Below are 26,359 nucleotides of genomic sequence, written 5' to 3'. Positions count from 1 at the left end.
GATGAGGCCCCTCTCCTGAAAGTGCTAATCTTTGCATATATAAGAGATGGGGGAAGGAAAGGATTCATCATTGTATAAACAAAGTGGTTTGTGCATGTAAGTGCACCATGATGCTTCAAGAGTGCAACTGCTATGGAAACACAAAAACTTAATCTAATTATCAATGCAGTGTTTAATGCTACAGGTATATCTACTTCTATATCTGCTCACATGAAAAGGAAATTTACACCTGTTGCTTTGCCAGTAGTCTGATTTTATTTTACTATTTGTTTCAGTTAAACTATCTTGACCTTTAAAAAGGCAAAGTCAATTACTCTCTGGAAAAGTGTTGAAGGTGGTCTATATGACTGACTAACCTAGTTCCTATTTCCTCATAAAACTACACTACCTTTCAACCTTAACAACAACAAAAAAGACTCCTTAGTTTCCTGCCACTTAAAAAAAATGCTCCAGAAGAAATGGGGATCAAAGAATCATGAAGGGTTTTACTTTTCCAAGGATCATGAAAGAGAAGCCAAGTGAAAAAGCAAAGAAACGCTAGAGAGAGGGGGGGGGGGAGCGAGAGAGAGCACCCTGCCGATTTATATTTACTTTTGGCCTTTTCATCCCTGATTTTCAAAGGTTTGGTCCAGGTTGCTCTTCCTGGGAAGGTTTTCCTCCCAGTCTTACATTAAAACATTCTGTTTCCTGTTGAGGAATGGCCTTGAGGCTCCAGGCCAGTAGTTCATAGCAGCCTGATACAAGCTGAGCAATTCAGAACTACTCCCCATTACCAGCCAGGAATGCTGAAGGAAATGAAATGCCCTTCTGTTGAAACGGGTCCCATCTTACCACCCCCTCCACAAACACCCTTTTTTTTAACCAGCAGCCTGTCTTTGAAGTGAGGAGGTTAAAATAAGGTCCATGGCCTTGCTCAGGCTCTCCCTTCTCAAAGGTGGACCTCTTTTTTATTATTTTATTTATTATTATTTATTATATCCATAAATTTTCAAACTATGCTTTTGATGGCGACTTATTTACATATTGTATTGAACAGGAAACCTTGCATCAAATTCAGTAGCTATGCTGATGTCCATAAAGTAAAAGTCTAAATAAAATAAGCAACAGTCAGCAGCACCCAAAACACTTGCAAGGATGAGCTATGGGCAAACTGATTGGAGTTTTAAAGGAACAGCAATGGTGTTGCCTTACAGATATAAAACAGGTCAAGCCAGGGTTCTTTTCAAGAAACCACAGGTATGTGCTACAGAGACTGAAGACTTCCCACATCTAAGGCTTCACTGGAGGGCTGCAGCTGAAGTCTCACCAAGCCAGGCATGCCCAAGCAAAGCCCAACCCGCAAGTGAAGTCGGCGCAATCAAAGACGGCAATTACAGTTCCCTGGCTGTGGTTAGGCTTCAAAGCAAAGCGCTGCGAGTCACATTTTAGCATATGTGAAGCCTTGAGCCTGAGCCACAACCGAGATCTGCCATCTCTCTGCTGTTTATGCTGTAGTACAGATCTGACTGCAGCAGAGAAATGAGGAGCCATTCCTCAGAAATAAAACTTGAACATTTAAAAACAAAAACAAAAAAAAAAACAATGTTCCACAGTTAAAAGATAACACTGAAATGTTGGCAGCAAGAAGGATGCATAATTGGAGACTTGTGACATACAAAGATCAGAGGCTGAATTTTTATTCTCTCTGCTGCCCCCGAAAAAAAGAACTGCCCAAGAAGGTTTTGCCTTTTTCTGCACTGTACATTTTTAGAGAAATGTGCAAGTAAGCTAAAACACATTTATTGTAGAATATGTTTTTAGTTATTTCAACTGGATTTTGTCACAAGTAGATACATATTCAGGTTAACATTTATAGATAAGTTAGAGCTGAAAAGAGATAGTAAAGAGAATCAAAGCTAACCATTGCTGTACAAGAATCTCATGATTTAAATCACATCAGACAAATGACCAGACCTTTCACTCCAGTACATCTCTCTATCAAAAGGGTTTATTTCCATTTCCCCAGACAATGTATTCCTTTCCATAGTATGTTTTTATGTTAACAAACTAAAATATATCCATTTTTATCCAGTGTAAACTTTCAACTCAAGTCTGCTTATTGCATCCTAAATTTACTGGTTATTACTATTTCCTTAACTGAACTCTGTCTATTTTTTTTTCATATTTGAAGGAAGTTACAGTCTAGTCTTTTTATTTAAAAGACAAACAAACTCAAAGCTACATCAGTCCATTGTTTTTCAACACTTCCTTCCATGTTCCTCAGCCACAATAATTTGTATTGCTCCCCCTGAGTTCAGTTATTGGGTCTATTCCAAAGTTCTTAAACTCTGACATTTTAAACAGAGCACAATAATTTACTAATAATCCAATAACTCATGGATTTATTGAACAGCATCCTGTTAGTGACATATTTTCATGCAGCACAAAGCACTATTCTCCAGCTGTTTGTGGCCGATCAAAAATCTCCCTCTCCCACAGCTGTGAAGCTCAGAGAAAGGCTGCTGCAGCTCACTGGCAAGGGGAGGTGAGGCAACTCAGGAGGAAATGCTGCTAGTCTGGTCACTAAGGGAAAGGAGAGTAGACTCCATTTGTGAGTAGGGTTGCCATAATGGAGGACCTCCAAACCGGGACAAATGTAGGACAAGGTTTGAAAATGTAGGACATTTTTTAAAAAATTTCCTGGCTAGGAAATTTTTAAAAAAAGTGCTAGATTTTTAAACCTTGTCCTCCTCCTCCTCCTCCTGGCCTGGGAGGGAGCCTAGGCCAGCTCCCAGGCCGGGAAAGAGGGGGAGGCTGTTCCTCATCGCGGCGATCGCCGCGGAGGGAAGCATCCTCCTCCTCCTCCCGGTCTGGGAGGAAGCCTCAGCAGGCTCCCAGGCTGGGAAAGAGGCAGGGGCTGCTCCTCATCGCGGCGATCACCGCGGTGGGAAGGGGCCTCCTCCTCCTCCTTGGCCTCACGCAGGCCTTGGAGGACCCCGCGGCCGGAGCTCCGACCGCGGAGCCGCCTCGAAGGCCTTGCTGGGGCCCGGGAGGGAACGTCTTCGCGGCTGGAGCTCCAACCGCGGAGAGCCTTCCCAGGCCTCAGCAAGGCCTTGGAGCCGCCGTGGGGGCTGAGGTGGCCGTGGTGGGCGGGGCCGTCCCGGTTTGGGCGCCAAACCGGACCGGGACCGGGTTGGCACCGCCCAAACCGGGATTGTTCTGCCCCCCGGCGGGATATGGCAACCCTATTTGTGAGTTCACTCTTATTTCTTCCTTCCTCCAAGCTGAGACCAACTGTTCCTTGCCACATCTTTCCAGCAATCAATAGCAGCAGTGACCTTTCTTGGACTTGACAGCAGCTGTCAAATCAAAATACAACTTTTAGCTATCCTATCTTTTTCTCCTTAATAAATTTTCTGTGGCAAGAAAAAAAAGTGGTAGGAAAACACGGAAGAAATGCAAATAGAAGACAATGACATCTGGACGCTCCATAGAATTCTGTGAATGAGTTGGCAGGGGAATTGTATAAATGAAATCCTCATCTGACAGCATCTTTAGTAGATGGATCAACTAGATTTTAATTAATTGGAGGTGCAACTTAAGGACAAACACTGTAATGTTCTAGCCTATTTAAAATGATTAAAGATTAAAATGTTATTTGCCATCAGGGCAGCTTTGACCTATGGCTGCTCTATGAATGGAAGACATCCATGAACCCTGGCTCACATTTTTCAAACTCAAGGCTATCACTTCCTTTACTGAATCAATCAGTCTTTAATGCAGTCTTCTTTTTTCCTATTGTCTTAAAGCATTATTGTACAGTACAACCCCTATGTCTATGGACATCCTATGGAGGATACATTCCCCAACTTACTGTAGAAACGCAAATTAATGGATAATAGTGAACCCTTTTTAAATGAATGACATCTGAAGGATGTTGACCATAGAGTTGTGCTGGACGACCTAGCAATTCCTAAAGAACCTCTCTCTAGGCACTTCTAGATTCTGAACGTCTACTTGACGCATATCATAGAATCATGCTGGAAGAGCTAAAAAATGCCTAATGAGAACATATTTTTTCATGTGGGTAAGTGAAATCACAGGTACTGGTCCTGCAGATATGGGAGCTGTACTGTATTTTCCAGTTAAAGATGAAATAATAGCACTTTTTATTTAAAAAATCTCTCAAAATCCCTCTCACTGGCCCATATACAATGGATTAATTAACAATGAGGCAAATTATTCATGAACTGAAATTATTTAAAGCCCTAGTTTTTAACTAGAAAATGGCATTTGCTGGATGTATATTCTATCAAATCTTAAAAACTGGGTTTCATAAATCCAGTGCATTTTGTGAACTGTTCTAGGCCTTAGATTCTTCTCAGTGGTGTTAGTCACTAGTCTTTCCTCCATCAGGTTCTCTTACAAATATGGACCAGAACAGGGTAGCTCACCTTAAATATCTAAAGGGATATCATGAAAAATATGGAGCAAGCTTCTTTTCTGATGCTCCAGAGACCAAAACACAAACCAATGAATTCAAATTACACACACACACACCCCTAAACATTAGGAAGAACTTCTTTACTAATTTACTGTAATGCACTCCACGTGGGGCTGCCTTTGGAAACTGTTCGGAAACTTCAACTGGTTCAAAACACAGCAGCTATAATGCTGACCAGGGCCATTTATAGGGAGCATATAACTCCCTTGTTGAAACAGCTTCACTGGCTACCAGTTCATTTCCAGCCACAATTCAAAGTGCTGGTCATGACCGACAAAGCCCTATATGGCTTACATCCAGAATATTTGAGAGACGGCATCTTCCCATACTAACTTGCTAGAACCCCAAGATCTTCAGGGGAAGGCTTTCTCTTGGTCCCACCACCATCACAGGCTCACTTAGTAAAAAAGCCTTCTTGGTGGCTGCTCCCACCCTCTGGAATTCCCTTCCACAAGAGGCTAGGCTGGTCCCCTCCCTGATTGCCCTTTGCCAGCAAGCAAAAAAACCTTTTTATTCAGGCAGGCTTTTTAACATAATAATCATGACAGGGTGGTTTTATATTTGGGGGGGGGGGCGTGTTTCAGTTATTTTTTTAACCTTTTCTGTGTTTTTATGTTAATTTTATACCACTTTGATTAACTGTTTTTAAATTCTTACTGTAAAGTTTTAAAAATGTTCTTATCTTGTGAGCTGCCTTGGGTCCCTTTCTGGGAAAAAGGAGGCATAAAAATTAAATAAATAAATAAGTTACTGTCAGAGTGGAAAGCCTTGGATGGTGATGGTCTCTCCATTTTTGGATGTATTTAAATAGAGGTTGGATAGGCATTTTTCAGGAGTGCTTTAGTTGTGTATCCTGCCTTGTGTTCCCTTCCAACTCTTAGATTCTATGATTCTGTGAGGTAAAGGCATTTTTGATACATAATTTATGAAGATGGATTCTATACTGAAAAGCAGATTTAATAATGCCACATTACTGTTGTAAGAATAATAGGCCTAAATCAATTATATCAAGTATTGCAAAGAAACTTGGGGTAAATCCAACATTTGTTCTAGAGAAGACCCATTGAAATTAGTGATCCTCTGATTAACAAGTTCCATTCATTCAGTGAGTTGACACTAAGCAGGAATAACATTAGGTTAGTTGCAGCTAACAAATTCAGCTCAGTTCAGTGGGTCTAAGCTAGCAGGACTAACACTGAATTTGGTCTCTGGGTCATTTTATTTCCTCAGTTATTAAGATTGAAGAACCTTCGCAAAACATTTATTTTACATAAATAAATGAGGGTACAACAACTGGACCTTTTTAACTCATGCCTTAGACTAATTTTGTGAAAGAATTGGCCAGGAAGGAAGGAAGGATTAAAACTCATGTATGATGGACTCAATCCAAATAGAAGGGCCATGCTTCCATTTTGGAGTTAAAGCGAAAAGAAGGATAGCCATATACTATATAACAAATGAAACAAGCAGTTTCATTCTTAGTAACAGATTCTGAAGACCAATGAAAGAGGGAAACGTCTGCCAAATTAGCAGGCTAGGGGACTCCGGGAGTTGTAGTTTAAGAAATCGGGAAATCCCCAGGTTGAGGAAGGGTGCCTTATACTCTTCTTGAAAGATCCCCAGAGGTGTCAGGATGACCACAGATGGCAAAACAATGCTGACCTTTGAATACTTCCAATAGATGTTTTCTTAGGTAAGCATGAAGCACACAGTTGCAACAGTAAAACATTAATAGGACACAATTACTGAACCATTACAATTTCCCTGATTGTCCCAGCAGGTGTCATTCTGCTCTATACAAAGCAGATCAGACTGGGAGCCTTCTGTAGCTTTACTTGAATGAATATGAATTTTACTCCCATGGGAAGGTACTAGTGGTGTTTTCTTCACTAAATAAGTGAGCAAACAAGCTCAAGTTCTAGTTTATGCCCAGCAGCTGAGTTATAACAGCACAATGTTCTAAATTTGCTGTGATAAACTGAAGATGAAAAACCGTTTTCCTTCATACTGTCAGAGACAGTCATCTCCTCCATTATATTTATCGTAACATGGTATCCAAGAACTGTCCTAAAGAAACATAATTATTGTGATACAGCCAGGTTATTGTGAAATGATTTTTCTTCCATTTTAGTTTTACAATCATATTGTCTTGTTTTAACATACCATCAGACTTATCACGGTGTGCTGAATTCCAAGGAAAATGCTTTCCGACAAAATATTCATCACGAAACAACAATGTGGTATGGTTTTCATCACCTTTGTCACTTTGTGTGACAAAAAGTAATGTATTCTGGTCCTGAATCACAATCTTGTTGTTATGTGCCTTCATGTTGTTTCTAACTTATGGCGACCCTAAGGCACCTAATTATCCTAATTATCATGGGGTTTTCTTAGCAAGTTTCTTCTTGCCAAAGGTGGTTGCCATTGTCATACTCTGAGGCTGAGAAAGTGTGACTTGCCAAGATCAACCAGTGGGTTTGCATGGTTGAGCCAGGATTCAGAGCCCGGTCTCCAGAGTCATAATCCAACACTCAAACAAAATTCTAACACACAATGTTTTCAAAGCAATCAAACCGAGTGGTTCTTAGCTGGCTGTGTATCTTATTCCTTCTGGCAGAGTGTAATCTTCCCTAATTACATACATGGAAAGAGTTTCCTCTTCCCAGCTACTTATGGGGAAATCAGCCACACAGCAGAGGCAGGAACAAATCTTTAGCCAGTAAAAACAGCCATTTGCTGCTAAAAGGTAAGTGAGCAAGGAGTTGTTGGCAAGGCAAGGGGACAGAGGTGAACTCTGGATTTTCCAGCTATATTTACCTATACTAGCCACTGCCAAAAGGAAAGAGGCGGGGGGAGTTCATTATCCCAGCTTCATGTGAACATAATCTCAAAATTGTGTTGCCCCTTGAATCCAGCACCCCATGGCTGGTCAGATTCAACTAGAAAACCCACAAGTAGGACTAGTAGCTTAGGATGTTTTCCTCAGGGCTGGAGCACAGAAGGGTTAAATTCCTTCTTTGCCTGTTCTGATCTGTTAGTCATCAATCCCCTGCATATGATGCAACTGGGATTTCAAAACAAATCCTCCACCTTAGATGCAAATGTGCATTTCTTGTCAATGTCTAAGCTAGCAACTACAACCATCTCTCTTTGCAGTTAATTCCATTCATTGATTTTTTTGTGTTGCGTGACATACAGTCTCCTGAATTTCCTGCCAATAACACTCTACTATTGTTAAATATTATTGTTAAATACTAGGATTGGGAAGGGCAACCATGAAAGAACTAAACAAGATCCCAACATGTAATGCTATACAAGTGAACACAAAAGTTAGAATTGTTTAGTCCATTGTATTTCCTATCACCATGTACAGATGTGAGAGCTGGACAGTGAAGAAAGCTGATAGAAAGAAAATCAACTCATTTGAGATGAGTGGTGAGGATACCACGGACAGCCAGAAAGACAAAGAAATGGGTTCTAGAACAGTTCACATCTGAACTCTCCCTGGTGTGATAAACTCCCCCAATTTGCAAGTTTTGTTTAAATTCAAATGTACTTTAAATCTTGTTTAACTTCTGTTTTCCTGCTATTTTCCCACGGGATCTCGCTAGTGTGATAAAGCTCACAGTCCTGAATTTACAGGACCTGTGCAGGGCAGTTGAGGACAGGAGGTCCTGGAGATGCCTCATCATGAATTATGGTCAACTTGAGGGCAGTTAAGAACAACAATTTTTAAACAGTAGTTCATCCCATCCTGCCCATCCATTTTACCTACACCAGATATGCTCTTACCATTTCCACCTTTTTCTAGGTTTTCTTCGTGGGAAAGGCAATAGAAGCCTCCTACTCTTTTCACTTGCTCGCTTACACATCTTTTCTAACCTTAAGATATCATTTATGAACATATGTATGTGCTTCTTTTTTCCTAGAAAGGGACTCAAGGTGACTCACCGTAACTCCCTACTCTCTGTACTAAATGTGGCCATGCCATAGGTTTATATAACACACAACATTTTAACACAGATTTATTTTCAATTTGCAGCAAAACAGAATCTGCAAGGGCTGGAACCAGATTGTGGCTGCTGTCTAGTATGGCTCAGCACAAATTAGTAGGTCCACACATGAACATATGATAGGCTAAACCATATGTCACCATCCCCACCCCCAAATTAATGAACAGACTCTGAAGCTTTCTGCATGGTAATTCTCTGCTTCATGGGGGCCAGGCAGGATCTCAGAAATGTCTGGCTACAACCCCCAGCCAGATGTGAAATGATTACAGCAGCACTAAGACTCCCAAAGGACCCTGGGGGATCTCAACACTTATGTTGGTATTTCATGTCTGGCTACAAGACGATGCTTCTGTGATCCTGCCCACTCCCCACTGAGCAGGGAATGGCTGTCCAAGAGGCTTCAGAAGTTGTTCATTAAGTGTGTTGGGGGGGATTTTAGCACTGTGGAAGGAATGAGAATACCAATCTCCACAGCACCCCAAAAAGGCATACAGATGCCTATGTCCTTAACTGAATGCCAAACAAAAAGTGTAAAACCATTCTAAACAAAGATTACATAACTGTCACATTTCTGAGTCACATTAAGGACTAAAACGCAGCTTTTACTACAACAAGACAGGGTGTCAAGGGTAGAAGTTGTCAAAAGTAGTACTGGTAGGAAATTTGCAAGAATTTTCAACACCCAATGCTTTAAAAACAATGAAAACAACCCTCCTCCCCCAATTAAGCTGCTAAAATTAAGAACACTCAGGGGGTAATCTGCAGTAGATTTGTTTATGAAAGGATCTGTGTGCAAGAATCCTTTCTGTTGATTAAAATAAATTCTTGGGCTAAACATGGGCTCTGAGAAACCTTGTTCCAAAATTCTCCATCTACCTTTTCAAATGACTAATTTTAAACAAGCTCTGGTTCTTGAACCACAAAGTTCTAATAATAATAATTTTTTAAAAACCCCAATATAAACCCACAGGCCTAAAGTCTGTTCCTCACTAACTTTGAAGAGGCTTCTATCATCTCCATTTGTTTTGCTAAATGTGTCCTACAGGCCCATTTCATATGGTGGGTACTTCTTGGTTTTGCTTTCTGCTTGTGGCAAGCTATTGCAGCAGCTGTGCCTACTTCATGCCAAGAGTACCCAAATTCTGTGAACAGGATTATGAAAATGAGGCCAATCTGCATGCATCTACTTTTTGCATAATGCATCCTGCTTCCAAGATTTGAGGATTTCATAGCATTTAGATGAGGGTGGGCAAAGAGAAAAATGGCATTGGGAAATGGAGGAAAAGAGAAAGGTATCAAGGTCTGAGTTTACCATCCAACAAGGTCAGGAAGAGATCAACAGCAGCTTGTAAGAGCTACGTGGGTTAGTGAATGTCTTTTCTCCTGAGCACTGGATGTTCTTGGCCATATTTCATCTGGTTTCTAAACCACAAAGCTTTTCAGATCATTAATTTATAGCACAAAAAGTGAGCAGTTGGTTTTCATCTGTTGGATGGAGACTTCACATAAGTGTGCCTAGTTAGCAATATCTCATTTTCCAGGACTCAGATAGTAATACACTGTTGTTGAGAAAATACAGTGTTCTTAATATTCAAGACAACTGAGCCATTGTTATTTAAAGCAACATACAATGCATACTACATGTGTTAATGACATGCATGTACTTGCTGCTTTTCTTAAAGATGAGGTGTCGGGGTTTTTTGTTGTTGTTTCTCTATTAACTTGTAAATACGATTTATGTATGCCTCTTGATGTACATCTAAACCACAGTACCTAATATACAAGTGTCCTACAACTTCATACATTGAAATTGAGGAAAGGAATGCTATGATGACAGAATAAAGATGAGAATTGGCAGTTATCAGCTGGAGGAATTAGAACTACATTGAAAAATATGAACCACTATTATAATGGTCAGTATTTATTTATTTATTTATTTATTGTTACTTAAGTCCCTGTTTAGAATTGTATGCTAATACTGAATGAATAGTATGGGTAATCACCAGGAAAAGGTAATGGGTTGGATGAGGAAAAACAAACTGAAGATGAATCCAGACAAGACAGAGATGCTTACAATCAAAGGTCTTAACCTGGGATTGGAAGTCTACCAGTCCTGGATAGGGTTACACTCCTCCTGAAAGATTCTGTTCACAGCCTGGGGGTGCTTTTGGATATGTTGCTCCAAATGACAGCTCAGATAGATGTGATGGCCAGAAGTGCTTACTGTCTGACACCAGCTGCACCCCTAGCTAGAGCTGGAGGACCTAAGAATGGTAATGTATGTACTGATAGCCTCAAGGCTGGACTATTGTAATACGCTGCACATTGAGCTACTTTTGTACCACGTTTGAAACTTCAATTAATTCAAAATTTGGCAGCCAGATTGGTTACTGGGACATCCAGGAGTGATCATATCATTCCAATATTAGAATCATTCCACTGGCTGCCAATTAGTTTCCAGGCAAGGTACAAAGTGTTAGTTATTACCTTTAAAGCTGTACATGGTTTGGGTCCACGTTACCTATGGGATTGCCTCCTTCCATATAATCCACATCATATAGTCAGATCCTCTGGCAGACATTTAGTTTAGTCAGCTGGAACCAGGTTGACAACTGTTAGCCAGAGGACTTTTTCTTCAGCTGCCCCTACACTGTGGAATGACCTGCCAGAAGAGATTTTACAGCTGAAAACGCTGTCCACATTTTAAAAAGCACTAAAGATCAGTCTCTTCTGGCAGGCTGATACCGATGATTTTTAAACTGTGAATTTTAAACGAACTTTAAATATGGGTTGTTTTAATATATGTATGTCTTATTTGTCCCTTTAAATTGCTGTGTGTTTTAACTGATGTGTTTTTAACTGATGTTGTGTATTTGTTAATTACTGTTGTTCCCTGCCTCAATCCAAGCAGAGACATGGATGAGAAATAAATATTATGACGACAATGATTGTTGTTATTGTTATTATTTATACATTATTAAACATTTGTGCAAGAAAAACTGTAAAATCAACTTGTAACAGAGTTGGAACCATTCAGTTCCAACTCTGTTACAGAAGACTGTAGAAGTAGGTCCCTGTTCATTTTAAATTAAGAACAAATTCTGATTACCATTACATTTCTTTCCATAAAATTAGTTTTATTAACAGATACACATAAAATCTATATTTGCATATAATAAGCCAGGAGAGGACATTTTGGAGGCTGCAAAAAGGACAAAATGAGGAAGATTTATAATGAAACAACAGACAGAGATACCTCTGTTTAAAAAGCCTATGACAAAGAAGCTCTTTTTTACAAAGTCTTTTTATGGGAGCCCAACCCAGCCTCCCTGTTTTGTAGTCTTCTGTCCAGGTGGAAGGTTTTTGTGAGTTTTGTCTTTTTTTTTTTTTTTTTAGAATTGGCATTGGGAGTATGGTGAAAGAGGGCTGGAAAAAGACACACTTTCAGTGATAGGTTACAGCAGTGTGTCTGTAGAAAGCAATATAATGAAGCTTGACCTGGGGGGAAAGGGGGTTCTACTCTTGATGATCCTACTGTAACTCTTGTGTGCTGACACTGAATAGGCAAGGGAAACAGCTGCCTCCAGGATCAATTATTGAGCATGTCTGAAGAGCAAAACAAAAAGAAAAGGGAAATGCTTGTCTCGCCAGCTACCATAAATCATTACTGTGAAATGGGAAATGGAAATCAAAAGAAAAGTGGAAGCTCCTGAAAGAAAAAAATTAACTGTAGTATGCATTTCTAGAGACCAATCTTCAAGTGGGCTTTAGAAGGTTCAAACTGTTTTGTTTTGCAAGGCTTACATGACCTGGCTATTTCGGTTCACACATGAAAAATGTTAAACAATTGAGCTGTTCTTCTTGTTTTTGTTGTGTAGGAAGTCATCCCTATTATTTGCATGTTGTTTCTACTTCTGGTATCAAAGTTTTTTTTAAAGAAATAAGCCCAGGAACACATCTAATTTGTTAACTGATGCATACCTGCAGTTCAATCAATTAAAACTATCAACATTTTAGGAAAATGTATAGAACTTATTTCTGATTTTATTCTTGGTTCCTGAAAGAAGACTGTAACACTTAGTTCCTTTGCCTGAAACACACTTTAGTTCTTTTGCCTGAAAATTTACAAACACAAGTACTTAATACATCTATTACTCAGGTTTGAAACTGTTTTCGCACTTCTAGCAGAAACTGTATTCAGATGTACGTACCATCATTATTGGCATTAATTTCAATATGCACCATAATCTTTGCAGCTTTAATTCCCTTGTGAGTAGTCCTGGGGCCTTCACCACGCCCAGCACTTAACACAATTATGGAAGACGAGAGTCCCAAGAGGTAAAATATGAAGCCACTTCATTACAGTATTTATAAATATGAAATTCAAATGAAATAATTCATGAGAATATCAAACCAATGCTGCCTACCCTGCCAAGTCAGCATTATTCTATAGTGATTAGAACAAGTTGATTTAGGTGCTAAGAAATTGTTCTAATTTGTTTCTAATGACACATCTTGCAGCGTGCTGCAAGACAAAATGGTTAACTGCTTGGTGATATAATTTTGTACTTCTCAGACAGACTTGCAGCTAGTCAGTGAGGTATAGTCAGTTTGGTTATTGTAAAAGAAAAAGAAAAAAAGAAAAAAGAATTGGCACTAAAAATCAAAGCCGGTATAAAAACCATCAATCATAAGAGCATTCATTTGAGGAGAAAGCACATTTCAAATCATGTGCTATAAATTAAAGATTTTTTTCCAAAAGTAAAATATGAGAAAAGCTTACAAGTTCTTATTTTTATATATAAATTTAGCAGAAAGGCTTTTAGAAATTTTCTTACCATGCTTCAGATGTAGGCAGCTGTCATTCGTGGGGCTGCACCTGTAGAAGATTGTTGTTCTTTAACAAATTTCCATTAAATAATGTTTTGCATACCCCAAATAAAAGATCTTATGCTAGAATGTGAATTGCCAATTGATTTCCTCTGACTTTCATGGTTCTTATACCAGCTATTTAGTTTTTTTTTCAAAAATAAAAGAAGTGAAATGACCTCACTGATGCTTTAAGGTGACATACCAGGAAGCTGTTAAGACAATTTCTACTATCTTTTAAAAGTTTTAGTCAAGGACCAAAGGAGTGCATACAGGATGTCCCAGAATTCCCATACACAATCAGTCTGTAGGATATCTTCACAATGAAGGAATGTGTTAACTCCTGTTGTTGCTGTGTTTCAGTGGCTCCATACGTCTGGCAGCTACTGGAAATAAAGGCAGCTTGATGAGCTTCCAGCAGTCAGTCAGAACTGCACTGGTCTGCTGACCTTTTGTTTTTAAAACTGGTTTTTAAAAGGTTTTAAATCTGTTTTTAAAGAAAATCTTTGTATTTTATTGTACGTGACATTGGAAGGCCTGGTAGGCATAAAAACTGTTAATAACAAATAAAATATATTAACGATAAAATAAATAATAATAAATAATGAGACCTAATGCATAACAGAGATCAGAAGGTTGGGCAGCCAGGAGAGCAGTGTGATAGTTAGATGTGAGAGGTGGACAGTAAAGGAAACAGATAGAAGGAAAATCAACTCATGTGAAATGTGGTGCTGCTGGATATAAGTGCTTAGGATACCATGGGCAGCCAAAAAGACAAACAGATGGGTCTGGGAACAGATAAAACCAGAGACATCCTTAGAAGCCAAAATGATTAAATTGAGGCTGATATACTTTGTACATATAATGAGAAGGCGTTGATCACTGGGAGAGAGAATAATGCTAGGAAAGGTAGAGGGGAAAAGAAGGAGGGGAAAACCACATGCCAGATGGACGGACTCAATTGGGGGGACATGGGCAAGGGCTTACAGGAACTCAGCAGAAAAGTGGGAATATAGAGGTTCTTGGAGGTGTCTCATCCACAAGGTTACTATGAACTGAGGTCAACTCAAGGGCAGACAACATCAAAAACAACAATTCATAGCGTGTGCAAGAAGAGAGCCTCCAGTTACTAACTGCTGAAGTTCGATTGGGGTTCAGAGGAAGAAGCAGAGGTGCTGAAATTGGTCAATGTGTGCTCTATGCATGAATAGGTAAAATGATAGTTGTGCAGCTGCTGTGAACCAATCTTCAATGGCAGTGACTGCTAGAAGAGAGATCCTACACTATATGAAGGTTGTGAAGACTGGCTGTCCAGCAGAAGATGCTCCTTTTCTCATTGTCAGTATAACTTTGGCAAAAAAAAAACAAAAAAAAAAAAAAAACCCTGATCATTATCATAAGCAAAACTTGTATATCTCCAGTTGTTGAGCCTGATCTGACCTTCAAAGGAATGCAGATTCCTCTCTTATTTCCAGATGTAGAAAGAAGCAGTACAGAGCTTAATTTCATGAATTTTCTAACAATAATGTTCACCATTTGACACTTCTCAGGACACAGAAAGATAAGGCAATGAAGACAGCATGTTTTAAAATGTTGTTAAAATATGTACCATCCATTATGGAAGTCTTTATGCAAAGAGTTTCATATATAAAACTATAAATAAGCAACAAAGCAAAGGGCTGAGTTTTTCAAATGCTATAAATATTAAACAAGATGGTCTACCATGAAACATACCTGATGTTGATTCTTGTAGCTTCTCTCTCTTCCTCTTCTTTTTCTTTCCCTATGGAGTGAAAGGAAAAAAAGGAAAAAGTCTATGGAAAAGTTGTTGTAGAATAGCATATCATCAACTCTCTTCCAAATTACTTAACTGTGTCTATGAAAACATAAATACTCCAAAAGCTACTTGGGATCATCTTCACATTTGAGCAATGTTCAGTTGCAAAGAATGCTATCAGATTTCATGTTTGTGCATTAAAAAAGCTTACATTAAATGAGCTTAAGCATTAAAAACAGTCAGAGGTAGTAGCTGAATTAAAGTTTGGAAAGTATTTATAGTAGAAATTCCCATCAGCTACTGCCAAGAATAATAATCAGCAGATACCATGAATAACTTTTTTTTTGGGGGGGGGGGGAGCAATAAGGACTGAATCTAAATTAATTGTTAGTCCCAAGTAGAGTAGACCCAAAGAATCAATGAAGTTTAAAGATCAATTTACCAATTTCCCACTGATTCAGTGGGTCTATTCAAATTGAGACTAACAATTGGATTGTGCCTATAGTATTAATAATCCACAAACTAAAGCTGTATTTGAAGCCATGTTTCATATTCTTGATAAGTACTTGTAAGCCAAAAGCCCTTTTTAGATGAAATTAAACATTAGTAATTTGAAATGCTGCAGAATTCAAAATGCAGAATTTTCATAACATAAACAGTTATCATCTGTTCTCCAATGCCAAAAGTGAGAGGATGGGCTTAAATGGAGACAAGAATCTTAAAAAAAAAAAAACTGGTTACAGAGATGCTGTAATGAAATAGCTAGAACTGGGAATCCACATGCAACCATGAATGCTCATAGGACTGATCACTATTTTCAGACCAATACACATCATTCATCCTACTTTAAAATGGGAAGGCAGAGAACATTTATATTCCCCAGATAGTCACATGCCATTACTACAGTAATGAATTCTAATTCTAATGACTGCCTAGAAATATTTGTATCTGGATATTTGCTAGAAATATAGCAATATGACTAATATCTGGGCCAACACTGTCCCGGAACAGATGGGCCTTTCAGGCGCCCTCATCACGTGCGAGGGTTGTCTGGTGGGCGGACCGCCCACATGCCCAGACGGGGTGGCGCAGCTGCGATGTCATCGTGACATCCCTTACGCTTTGCGGCGTTGCAGTGATGCCGCAAAGAGGAGCCGCTTCCCGGCACTCCTTTTTTGCTCCACAGGAGCGCCACACAATTTGGTTGCTGCAGTGCTCCTGTGGAGCAAAGAGAGGCACTGGGGAGGCGCCTCTTTCTGGCAGTGTGTACCCTGCCACTGCAATCTTAATTATAAGTATTTTCTTAGACACCATGTTGAGTCACATATAAACAAACAAACAGATAAGTGTTTTGGGTATGCACCCTCACTGTTGGCATAACCTATGTGTGAGAGGCAACATTTTCAAAATAAGGAGTAGGTATGGCATTAGGTTTCTCTTTGAATACTTTAGTTAGGAATAATCAAGGTCCAATCTTAGTTAACTCCCAGGCAAATTGTTCTTTGGTTTTCTTCAGTATGGATTTTTTTCCTTGAAAACACACAAAGAATGAAGCACTTTAGAAAGTAAATAGCAAATGTATTAACAGAATCATTATTAGATTTTGCTACATGCATTCTTAAACATTGCTGATTTAAACAAGGGAACTATAGATGAAGATGACTGTTTGGTTCAAATAAAAATGTGAAATTCTGACTGCATCCCACTCTAGCTACTTACAACCCCCCCCCCCCCCCAAGATTAACACAAAAATATTTTCACTTAACCCAGATTAGTTCAAAAACTATCCAACAAACCTCCTTCAAAGGAGAATTGTTGCCATATGTATCTGTTAACCATGTGATATGTCAAAGGGAGACATATGTAAATCACTGCCCCCAGATGTTTTCAAAGCAATCCTCTACTATTTTAATTGCCATTTTTATTTATTTGTCACATGGTACAGCTTGTCCACAAACATACATAAGGCCAATTCCAAACCACTTTGGGTTTTTGTGAAAGGCATCAGAATGAGGCAAGAGAGGAAAGTAAACATAAGGCCAAAACTGGGTTGGTCTTCTGTGTCAGCTGCTCCCTCATGTCTTTGTGTTTTAATTGCATCAAATGCTAACTGAGGAAAATGTAAATGAGGGGCTTACATAGTTATCTCTTGCAGACCAGCCTGGATATAGCTGCATGTGTAGCTGCCTTTCTTTCCGAGCTAGTTCATAATATTTAGCTTGTTCTTCACGGGACAGTGCATGCCACTGCAAATAAAGGAAGAAAGAATGAATTTTGTAATGTGCTAGAAGAAAATGCTACACACAGAAGCATCTGAAGGGTATTATAACATTAATTTATTGTTCTGGCATGTGAGAAAAACAAAAACACATTGTAATCACTGACGCAGCACTGATGGTGAGCCAATGAAGTTACACCCTCTACACAGAGCACTGTAATACCTGAAATTAGAAGGGGGGGGTTCTTTATTTTTTGCCTGAACTATGAAAAAATACAAGCCATTAGGGCTCTTTTAGTTAAAAGTTTGGGTGTTAAAAGTCTTCCATTGATATTATAGTGTGGCAGATGGTTAGAATAAGGCAAATGTAGACAACATGTAGTCCTCAGTCTAATTGCAAAAGCTCTTCAAAAGTAATCAAATTTAGATGTTTGATAATAGTTATCCACAGTCCACAGCACTAAAGCTGGAATCGTCAAAGCCATATATCACCATGTATGGATGTGAGAGCTGGATAGGGAAAAAAGTGGGTATAAATAAAATCAACTCATTGAGATGTGGTGCTGGAGAAGAGTGCTGAGGATACAGCGGACAGCCAAAAAGAAAACAAACGAGTCCTTGAACAGATCAGCCTGAAATACACCTTGAAGCCAAGATGATCAAATTGAGGCTGTCATACTTTGGCCACATCATCAGGAGACATGACTCATTAGAAAATACAATAATGCTGGGAAGGTAAAGGGTAGCAGAAAGAAAGGAAGACCTTACACCAGATGGATGGACTCAGAGAGGTCATGGCCATGAGTCTGCAAACCTAAGCAGAGCAGTGGAAGACAGGGAGTCTGGGAGCAGAAAATACAAGTAAAGGATGATAAACTAATGGAAACAAAATGCCAAATGAAAGCTTAAAGCAAAAGACTACGCAGTGAGTTGAAAGATACCATCAGATTAAAAACATTGGTTGGAACCTACTTGGCTTTGACAGGAGAGAGAAACAAAACCCACTGAAATGTTTGGCGATAGTGGAGCTGGTGGAATATGAATGGACTGACAGACAAGTAAGGCTCAGTACAGACTGCCAGTTTGCAGCAGCCTGTGGCCAATTTTAGGGTTCCGGAGCACACAGCATCCGCATTCTCCAGAACTCTAACACGTATGGATGGCACTATCTTTTATATGGCACTGTCCACATGGCAAGTGTGGCACTGTGTCTGCACCTCCAGGTCCTGCGCTTGAGCCATGCACCAAAAAGAACCTGGTTTTTCTGGGTTCTTTTTGGTTCGGAGGGATGCCACGCAGTTTGGCTGCTATGGCGTCCCTTTGGAGGGAAACTGCACACCTCCAGCCCATCCCTTTGGGGCAGTCTGGAGAGCCTCTAAATTAGCTTATCAATAGCTCTTTGCAAATGGCCTTCAGTAGTAGAGGTTGACCAAAGGTCCAAAGCAAGACCTGGATTAAGAAGTGAAACTAACACTGATCTCTGTTTTTAAACCCATATAACTCCCACTTGTGACATACATTCAAGATCTTGCATAGTCAAAAGCATGAAGCTGCTCCTTTTACAGCCTAACAACAATGAAATATTCTGTTTATTTATTTTTGTCATAAAAGTAGCACAAATCTTCATTCTTGAAGGGAGGTCAACTTTTCCATCATTATGCAATGTGTTCGCCCCCATCTTTCGGTCTACATTAATACAATCCACTTCTTCATACACTCAAAGTTTACACAATGTTTTTATTATTCAAGTTTTTACTGTTATTATTACACTTACAGCTGCATTATTGTGTCTATAAGAACCTCCAATCTAACATTCCTAAAATGTTCAAAATTCAAATGGCATCCCAGGCCACCATTCTAGGCTTTAGATGTTCTAGCACAAGGTGAGTTTTTTTAGCATCAGTGAACTGCTTTTCTCTATGCACACATATACACCTCCAAGGCACAGCAGCTTTTGCTTTTGCTCTCAAGAAGCAGCCAGCTCCAACCCCCACAGCTGCCTGTCAGATGTTTCACAGCAGGAAACCAGGGTAGAAGATTGCTGCTTCCAAGAGCCATCCGGCAGGGAACATGGGAGGGGGCCAACAAGGGACAGAGATGAAGCACAGAAGGCACATGGTTTTTCCAAGGGGTTCATAGTTTTCTAACAGAATTAGAGACAGAGGTTTGGGAGGCTCCAAAAGGAATCACTTTGCAACATTTAAGGTATCTTCTCTCTGTATCAGTATTCTCACCAAGGTGTAATATCCTGAAAAAAGTGCAAGGAGTATTCAAAGTAAGTTGTTGCCTATCATTTTAGCAGCACCTGGTTTTCTTAGTTAGCTCATTCTTGATTATCAATGTGCAGTTGTAAATTTGCACAGATTTAATTCATTCATAATATTGGTTTTATTAGTTCTTGTTGTAGTTTTGGAAAAAACAATTTAGAGAGCAATTGTTACTTGAGTCTAAGAAACGTATTACATAGCTAACACTGGCTGCAGTGGATCAATGGGCAAAGGTATCTTGTAGCACCTTTGAGACTAACTGAGGGTGTATCTACACTGCAGAATTAAAGCAGTTTGACACCACTTTAACTGCCATGACTCCATCCTATAGAATCCTGTGATTTATGGTTTGGTTAGGCATCAGAGCTCTCTGACAGACCAATATATCTCACCAAACTACAAATCCCAGGAGTCCACAGGATGGAGCCAAGGCCATTAAAGTGGTGTCAAACTGCTTTAATTCTGCAGCATTGGTTTTAAAGGCGCTACAAGATACATAGAGTAACACTGTACAAACAGCACTTAAATCATCCTAGAAATTTATTTGGTTTTGCAGAAGCATTCTTTCAACTCTTCAAACCAAAACAACTTGTCCTCTTACTTTGTTGCTTTAGAGATGCCTCACTAGAGCTCTGGACAAAGTCCCACAGTACTATTTTTCTTCTACTACAAAGTGATTTCAGTTGAGTACCATCTGCCACTGTGTTCAAAGTTTGGCTTCTAGGAAGCCACTGAGAATGCTAGAAAAGTGATATTTGATGTAGGAAGCCAACAGCCAAATCCTCTGTGTGTTGGCAGATGCACACAGCCAGCTGACCTCAGGCTGAAGGGATTGTGTATAAACACAAGTAGGACTTTTCCTACAATTACTATGCACTCAGAAGGCAATTGGGTAAACAACATTACCCATAATTTAATCTGTATAGAACTCAACTGAGTGAGAAGTCCTACATGTTTCCAATTTCCCTGAACTGTGTACCTGATTTTTTAAAACTCTAATTCAATATTTGATGGATGAAAAATTGGAAAGCAATATGAGTAAGATAAGGTAGACAAAAATGGTGTGAAAGAACTCTAGATTACTACTTGAAGTACTGGGATAACCATGATCTATTCACTTTTGTGAATTATGATTAATTATACTAGGGGCTAAATTAAATGGGAGACATACTAAAATGAATAGAATTTCTTTATATGTGGTACGCATCATTTATTTTAGAGGACTACTCTAGTTGAGACCATTATTGGCTTGCTAATTAGCTTACTTGCTGTTCACCGTTATGATCTTTGGAATAGCGGTATATAAATAAAACAAATTATTATTAATTATTATTATTATTGGATTTTTGCAACATTGTGTGCAAAATTGCCTAGATATACTGTGTCTAAGTGAGAGTAAAGTGATGGCAAATCCGCTCTGAACAAATCTTGTTAAAATTGCCTCATGATAGGTTTGCCGTAGGGTCACCATAAGTCAGAAATGACTTGAATCCACACAACAACAACAACAACAACAACAACAACAACAACAACATCTTTAGAAATAACTTTAGGGAATAAGTTATGAGTGAATGTATGTAATGTGTACTTTTTCCAGTAGCTACAGGAGTTACAAGTTGGAAACAACCTAAAGGGACACGGCTATAACAATTAATAGCATACCCTTCTGGAGAATGGCTATAGTGTTTATGCTGGAAGATTCTACTCAGATTCCTGCCTAGGTGCTATTCTTTGTACCTTGTAAGACTACTGCTCTGTTTCATGAAGGGTTGTGGAGTTACCTTGAGAATCATTTAAGTCGTGGAGAAAGCTGTCAAAATACAGACAAGGGCTTACGCTAAATCAATGTTTGTGAAATTCAGACTAGGAATTTCCAGTCTTGTGGCACATTTAGACTGCATAATAATCAAACACACAGAGTGTCCTTTGATGGAATTGGGCAGTAAACTTCATAGTATGTTTTGCAAATAGATCCCTAATCACTCCTGACGCCAAAACCCATTTTAAAAGCCAAGGGTTTAAGTAGTTGGCAAGCATAGCCCAAACTACAGAAATATCAGAAGAGAATGAAGGTCTCTGCTTATAAATGTGTTAGTCATATTTTAAATAACTATATTTTAAAAGGCAGACATCCTGCTTTGAATATGCTCACAAATATGGAAGCATGTGCTGCAATATATGTTTTAACATTAATGAAACATTATTGAAAATCTATTTCCTTTATTTGTTATTTGACATATTTAATTTGTTGCCTGCTTTACTTTACTGAACCCTTTCCTGTATTGTTATGTATTATTTACTGTATATGTATTATGCTATTATTTCTTAGATTGTACACCATAGCCAGGTTTACTTTATCCAATTCATTGTTTGTATGTACAGCGCTGTGTAAATCTACTGAGCTATATAAATAAAGAATAAAAAATCAGAATGGAGCAATTCATATATTATAGACAACTGCTGTGATATAGCAACACACCACTGTTATCAGGAAAGGCTGACATAGCCCATCCTGCACAGGATACAGGATAGCAAGGCAGTGGTAGGATTGCACTTTCACTAACCCATATAAATCCATGTCAAGTGACGCCTTTGAAAATTGCCTCCTAAGTTGTGGAAAAACTGCATACATGGCTGTTTTCTCTAGCAACCACTTTACACAATATTCTAGGCAAGTTTCTTGTTGAATATAAAACACACCCCTCAGTTTGCACTATATCCTAAAGGTGCTGACTCTACCAAACAGTTTTGCTTTATATTGTATAAAGGAGGGTGGGAGGAGAGATAGAGAGATTGGAGGATCAACATACTTAACACCTTCACTTGTAGTCTCTATCACTGCTAGAACAACACTGAAAGAAAATGAGAATTCCTCCTTCATGATTTGTGGGGAAGTTAGTTGAGTGAATGGATGAATAAACACAAGGAACAAACAGGCGGAAGAGAAAGAAATAACAGTGTGAAAGAAGACAAGGGAAGATACGGTTGCTATACTGCCAGATTACTGAATTTTACTTAAATTCTAGCTATGTCAGTTAGCTTCTGTTTACAACAGCAGCTGCACTAGATCTCCACCTTTCATTAAGAAGGACAGCAAAAGTGCGCTAGCACCAATAGTTATGGGCATCTGATACCAGACACATCATATGGAATCCTGGGATTTGTAATTTGGTGAGGTAATGGTTACAGCTCTGTCCTACACAACTTGTAATATGTAATAAGGTACTTAGAATGGTCTGCTAGAGAGCTCTAATACACTCCATTGAACTACAGCACTAGAACTCTCTAGAAGAATTCTAGAAGAAAATTCTAAATACGTTATTACACTACAAATTCAATAGGTCCGAACCATGACAGTTATAGTGCTAATTATGCAGTGTAAATGCATTCTAGAGCTTTAACGTTTGCTAAAGCTGACAACTATGAAGCCACTATTATTTTGCAGGAAATTAATCTTGTTTAGCAAAGTCACACCTGTAAGTGATGCCATATTTTTCAGCCCAAGAGTTATCAAATTGTAGGCTGACCCATTGATTTCTGCACTGTATACAGACAGACAGACAGGGAGGGAGGGAGACTGTGGCAGCCCTAAATCATGAATTCAGGATCAGCCCAAGCATGTGTTAAAAGTTTTGTTCCTTTCTTCTTTGGAGGAGCAGCAGCTTTTTGTATATTGATACTGCATTTTGCCTGGGAGCAAAAAGGGAGATGTTAAAGTGTCTGTGTCTGTGTCTCTGGATGTGTGGAAAATGGGGTTGTATATGATAGCTGCAGCCAGAAGAATCTATGCACAAAGATGGAAAGAGATAATAATTCCTTCATGAGAAGATTAGTGGTTAAAAATTGAATGATTTTGCAAAATTCAACAAGTTAACTATGGTCCAAAACACACTGCAGAAATAATCCAGTTTCAGACCGCTTTAACTGCCCAGGCTCAATGCTAGGGAATTCTGGGAACTGTAGTTTTGTGAGACATTAGCCTTCTGTGTCAGAGCGCTCTGGTGCCAAATAAACTATAATTCCCAGGATTCTCTAGCACTGAGCCAGGGCAGTTAAAGTGGTCTCAAACTGGATTATTTCTGCAGTGTGTGCTTTGGACCTATGCTAATATTTGAGAAAAACCTTGGATAATTTTAAGAAAGAATGGAAGATGCTGATTGATTGTATAAAAATAAGGAAGGTTCTGTTATAATTTTAGGTTTTTAGAAAAGGGATATACAAGTAGAGTTTTTATTAAGTTTTATATTGTCATTTAGTTCTGCATACGGATTTTTTTTTTACTTTTACTTTTACCTAAATATTACAATATGATTTTGAGGTTTTTCTAAGTATTAAATAAACTTTTAAATAAAATAGGGGGGAGTTAGATTAGTATTGTTGAAGAACCATAGCTAGGTATGCTAGAAGTTACTGTTTTTGTTTTTTGTTTTGTTTTGTTTTAGCATTGTTTTAGATGGTTTTAGATGCTTTTAGTGTTTTTTTTTTTTTGTAATTCAGATGTGTTATTTCCTTGTATGTTTTTTTTAAGATACAATAAATTTAGTGTGTATTTGTTTGTTTGTTTTTGGTTAATTAATAAAAATGTTATTTAAAAAAAATTAACGTAGACAACTTCAGCGTGGCCATCACTGCATGAACCAATAAACATACTGAAATAAAATGAAATAAAATGTACCCAGAGTCCACTTCTAATTTTGAACCCAATTTAGATGATGAATTGCAATAGCTTCCATGAGCTGCAATTCACTTTTTTGTTTTGCCAGGAAAAATATATTTTGGGTAGTGGGGTTGGGGCTCAGGGGCTGTGGAAATGGTTAGGGAGCAAACTACATACTAGTATAACCAAATGTTGACTCCTCTGGATGACACCACTTTTCTAAGAGCTATGTCAGATTCAACACTGTCTCACACATCTAAACCTCTTTGATGATGTGGGGAAGTAAACCTGCCATCTTATTTGTACAATACACATTCTTTACCTTTACCTCTACAGCTTTATGGGCACGACAAGACTACTTGCTTTTTATTTTAGGATCCATCATCTTACTTCCATTACCAAGTAAAAGCATAGTCAATGTGTAAATAAATAAGTGTAGGGGATTGGTGAATTGAACAACATATGAGGATTGAAAAATAGACATATACACCCCAAAACATGCTCTGCCATACCCTTCTGCCAAGGATCTGGTTGATAGCTGCACTTTCTTTCAGAGTACACTCTGCTACAACGTTAGCTCTCATCTCTTTCATGTATAACATGAAAGCATTCAGAGGTTTCTTAATATGAGGTCTTTTGGGCTCTTGTTCTTTCCTCTGTTCATGCTGAGGCTTCCTAAAGGTAGTAGGAGGGAAGAAAAATACAGAAGGAGAGCACTTGTTACCAAATTCAGCTTTAAATATGGATGTTTTATACCTCCACTTTACAGGGTCAATTGGCTTCTCCCCCCTCCCCCCATTTCTCTGTGGTCAAACTTAATTGGTTCTTGGTATTTGAGTCCATAAGGAGAAAACAGTAAATATATTTATCAGTATTATGTTGGTTACTTCTGATAAGAGTAGGCATTCTGAATCAACTTTTCAAATTGAGTAAATTTATAAGTAAATCTCATTGAGGGGCTCTGCAGACTGGCAATTTGGGCTGGGTTGGAGGCAGAGTTGGGGTGTAGTGTCTACACAATGCATGCCCCTGCTCCAACCCCAGGCTGCTGTGACACTGCATACTGCACCACGTGGTGTGTGGCACTCCTCTGGCGCTGCATCCGCATGACACAGCACCAAAAGAGCGCCCCTTAGGGGCAATCTGCACAACCCTGAGTCAATGGATCTACTAGAGATGGGATTAACAGCCTTCAGGCCATCATAGTTTATAGATGGTGGTGAACTAGCAGCTTTCTTTTCTGTATCCATTCATACCATGACTCATCTGTGTACACACAGAGGAATGTACATCTTCCCTACACTATTATTTTGGTCAACAAAGCAAGTCGACTATGGAGAAACACTCATAAATAATGAAGCCAGAAACAACATGCAGATAGTGATGGTGTTGAGGAATAGATTTTCCCTTAATTTGAAAATCTTCTAAAACCCTGAAATGAGAAGATCAATGCTGCATCCACCGAGGCCTTGTAAAAGATGCAGGCAGCATCTACTAAATATTTCCCATTAACTTATGACTAGCATCAAATATAAAAGGCAATACAGTAAACTTTTTTTTTTAGTTCTTTCCAAATATCGAAAGATGATTCATTTTTTCTGTCAAACAGGCATATGGATTCAGTTACTCATTTTACAGGTATACCTCAGTTCATGAAATAAGTGCGTTCCTGACCATTAGTTCTTTAGAAGAAAATTTGGTACAAGAGGCAGAAATAACAAGACTATGCCACAAAAACAGAAGAGCAGTTTAGCATATAGTATATAGATCCCATTTTACCAAAATGTAGAAATACTGCATAAAATGTTCCAGCAATTTTTAAATTCCAAACTAAAAATGGGACCCAGATACCCTAAAGGTCCTGCCTGTTTAGTATTTGGATGGGAGACCACTAATGAATACCATGGCTATAAACTGGGGGGGGGGACACCTCTGGGTATTCCTTGCTTAAGAAAACTCTACAAAATTCATAGGGTCACCATAAATTGCATACACAACAATATGTACGTGTGAAATGAAACAAACAAATCAGGGAAAGCTTACATAAGTAAAGAAAGCATGCTGAATTCCTCTTG

At 38.8% G+C, this 26,359-nt stretch overlaps 1 protein-coding gene across 4 annotated transcripts in view; it reads right to left on the bottom strand.

Moving 5' to 3' along the window:
• LEF1 (lymphoid enhancer binding factor 1) overlaps window positions 1-26,359 on the bottom strand; it is a 121,138-nt gene that overhangs the window by 4,100 nt on the left and 90,679 nt on the right. For 2 of the 4 annotated variants that reach the window (XM_089525993.1, XM_089525991.1), the window contains 4 exons: window positions 24,797-24,959; window positions 17,281-17,388; window positions 15,100-15,148; window positions 13,335-13,375 (listed from right to left, as the gene is read on the bottom strand). In XM_089525993.1, coding sequence (XP_089382119.1) covers window positions 13,341-13,375; window positions 15,100-15,148; window positions 17,281-17,388; window positions 24,797-24,959 — 355 coding nt within the window. In that variant the 3' untranslated portion in view covers window positions 13,335-13,340. The remainder of the gene's footprint in view (window positions 1-13,334; window positions 13,376-15,099; window positions 15,149-17,280; window positions 17,389-24,796; window positions 24,960-26,359) is intronic. The other 2 variants (XM_089525990.1, XM_089525992.1) reach the window with 1 other exon arrangement.

The sequence above is a fragment of the Sceloporus occidentalis genome, unplaced genomic scaffold, assembly GCF_023333645.1.
Source record: "Sceloporus occidentalis isolate IW3139 unplaced genomic scaffold, rSceOcc1.0.p SCAF_5, whole genome shotgun sequence".
Classification (NCBI taxonomy): domain Eukaryota; kingdom Metazoa; phylum Chordata; class Lepidosauria; order Squamata; family Phrynosomatidae; genus Sceloporus; species Sceloporus occidentalis.
This window is presented reverse-complemented; position numbering and strand designations above follow the sequence as displayed.